Raw genomic sequence first — 1,487 nt, 5'->3', positions numbered from 1 at the left:
GCGAGGTGGCCAGGGCGAGGCGGCGGGCGTAGTCGTGCATCCGGAAGTGCTCCAGGCGGCGGAAGGGCTTGTCGCCCGAGCTGAGGACGGCCTCTCCGCACCCCTCCTGCGGCCGCGGCGGATCGGGTTAGTCACAACACACAAACACCAACTACTACTACTACTATAAACAGCTACTGAGAAAATAGCGACAGTCAGTGGCGTTGCCTGGATATTTTTTTATTATCATTTTTATATGTTTATTTGGTTATCAATCTACTTAATATGTTTTCACAGTGAGCCCTGGGTTTGATTTCGACTGCTGTTGCAAAGGAGTCGAATTGCAAAGCAAGTGACTGCCGATATTCCGTCAGAGCTGCCCTTCAGTTATTGGCATGTTCATTACTCTGTTCATTACGAAAAAATGCACTTCAAAAATGTACAAATGAAGCTAATAAATAGGAAAATAAAATGTTGCAGCTACAGAAAAATAAGATGATCGAAAATAAAACAAGTAAACAAATCAAAAGTATGCCGAGGGCCACAGCACAAAGCCTGCACCCTCGCGGGAGGCGCGGCCGCCGCCAAGGGCTGGGGGCGCCTCCCAAGGGCGTGCGGAGGCGCGGCGGCGCCCGTACTCACCCAGTTGCAGTGGAAGTGGTCGGCGTGGTCCTGCACGGGGCAGTCGGGCGGGCACGGGCGCGGGTCCTCGCCCGCGCACACGCGCGTGAGTTGCGGAGGCCCGTGCCGTGCTGGGGGCGCCCTCGGCCCGGACACCGTCTGCCGCAGTGCAGTGCGGCGGGGTCGGCACGGGCACGCGTCCTCGGTCCCGCGCGCACACGCCACTCGCGTGTCGGCCGCCTGCTGGCTGGGTGCGGCGGCTGCCCGGGAAGACGCGGCGTGGGCGAGTGGCGAGGCGCCGGGAGAGGCCGTGCGACGGGCGGCCCGCCAAGGCGCAGGGGGCGTCCGCGGGGGGAGCGAGGGCGGCGCCGGGAGAGCGGGGGGGGGGCCACGCAGCACCGCCGCGGGCTCGGCGGGGGAGGGACCCACAGGGGCCGGTCGGGCCCGCTGCCGGGCGGCGGCGTGCGCGGGCGGGGCGCGGCCTCGGAGCCCGCTCGCTGCGCCGGACCATGTGGCCGCCGGGTCCCGCGGGCTCCTGCGCACCAAGAGCCGGTCCTGCCGGTGGTCGCCGCCTCGCAGGGCGTACGGCCTCGGTCAACTTTGCGCAGCTGCAGTGGCCCGCCGTGGCGCCTCGCCTCGCCACGACGCCGAGGAGCGTGCCACGGGCCGGCTCGCAGAGGCGGGGACCGCGACTAGCGGGACGCTCAGGTCGCTCTCGACCCAGCACAGCACGGGAGGAGAGAGAGGCCAGTGAGGGGCCGGTCGGCAGAGCGAGGGGGGGAGAGACGCGAGGCGGGAGCCAGAGGAGAGCGTGCGAGACGCACGAGCAGGGGGGGGGGAGAGGGATGGGAGTGGAGCAGAGCAGCGCGGAGAGGGACGAGAGAGCC

General features: G+C 66.6%; 1 protein-coding gene across 1 annotated transcript in view; it reads right to left on the bottom strand.

The window, feature by feature from the left end:
• Positions 1 to 106, bottom strand: part of LOC119588481 (zinc finger protein castor homolog 1-like) — a gene marked incomplete at its 5' end in the record, with an annotated part of 6,436 nt that extends 6,330 nt beyond the window's left edge. The window contains 1 exon segment of the mRNA XM_037937129.1: positions 1 to 106. Coding sequence (XP_037793057.1) covers positions 1 to 40 — 40 coding nt within the window.
• Positions 107 to 1,487: the final 1,381 nt, after the last annotated feature.

The sequence above is a fragment of the Penaeus monodon genome, chromosome 24, assembly GCF_015228065.2.
Source record: "Penaeus monodon isolate SGIC_2016 chromosome 24, NSTDA_Pmon_1, whole genome shotgun sequence".
NCBI classification, from domain to species: domain Eukaryota; kingdom Metazoa; phylum Arthropoda; class Malacostraca; order Decapoda; family Penaeidae; genus Penaeus; species Penaeus monodon.
The sequence above is the reverse complement of the archived record's forward strand: the minus strand, read 5'-3'. Positions and strand labels throughout refer to the sequence as shown.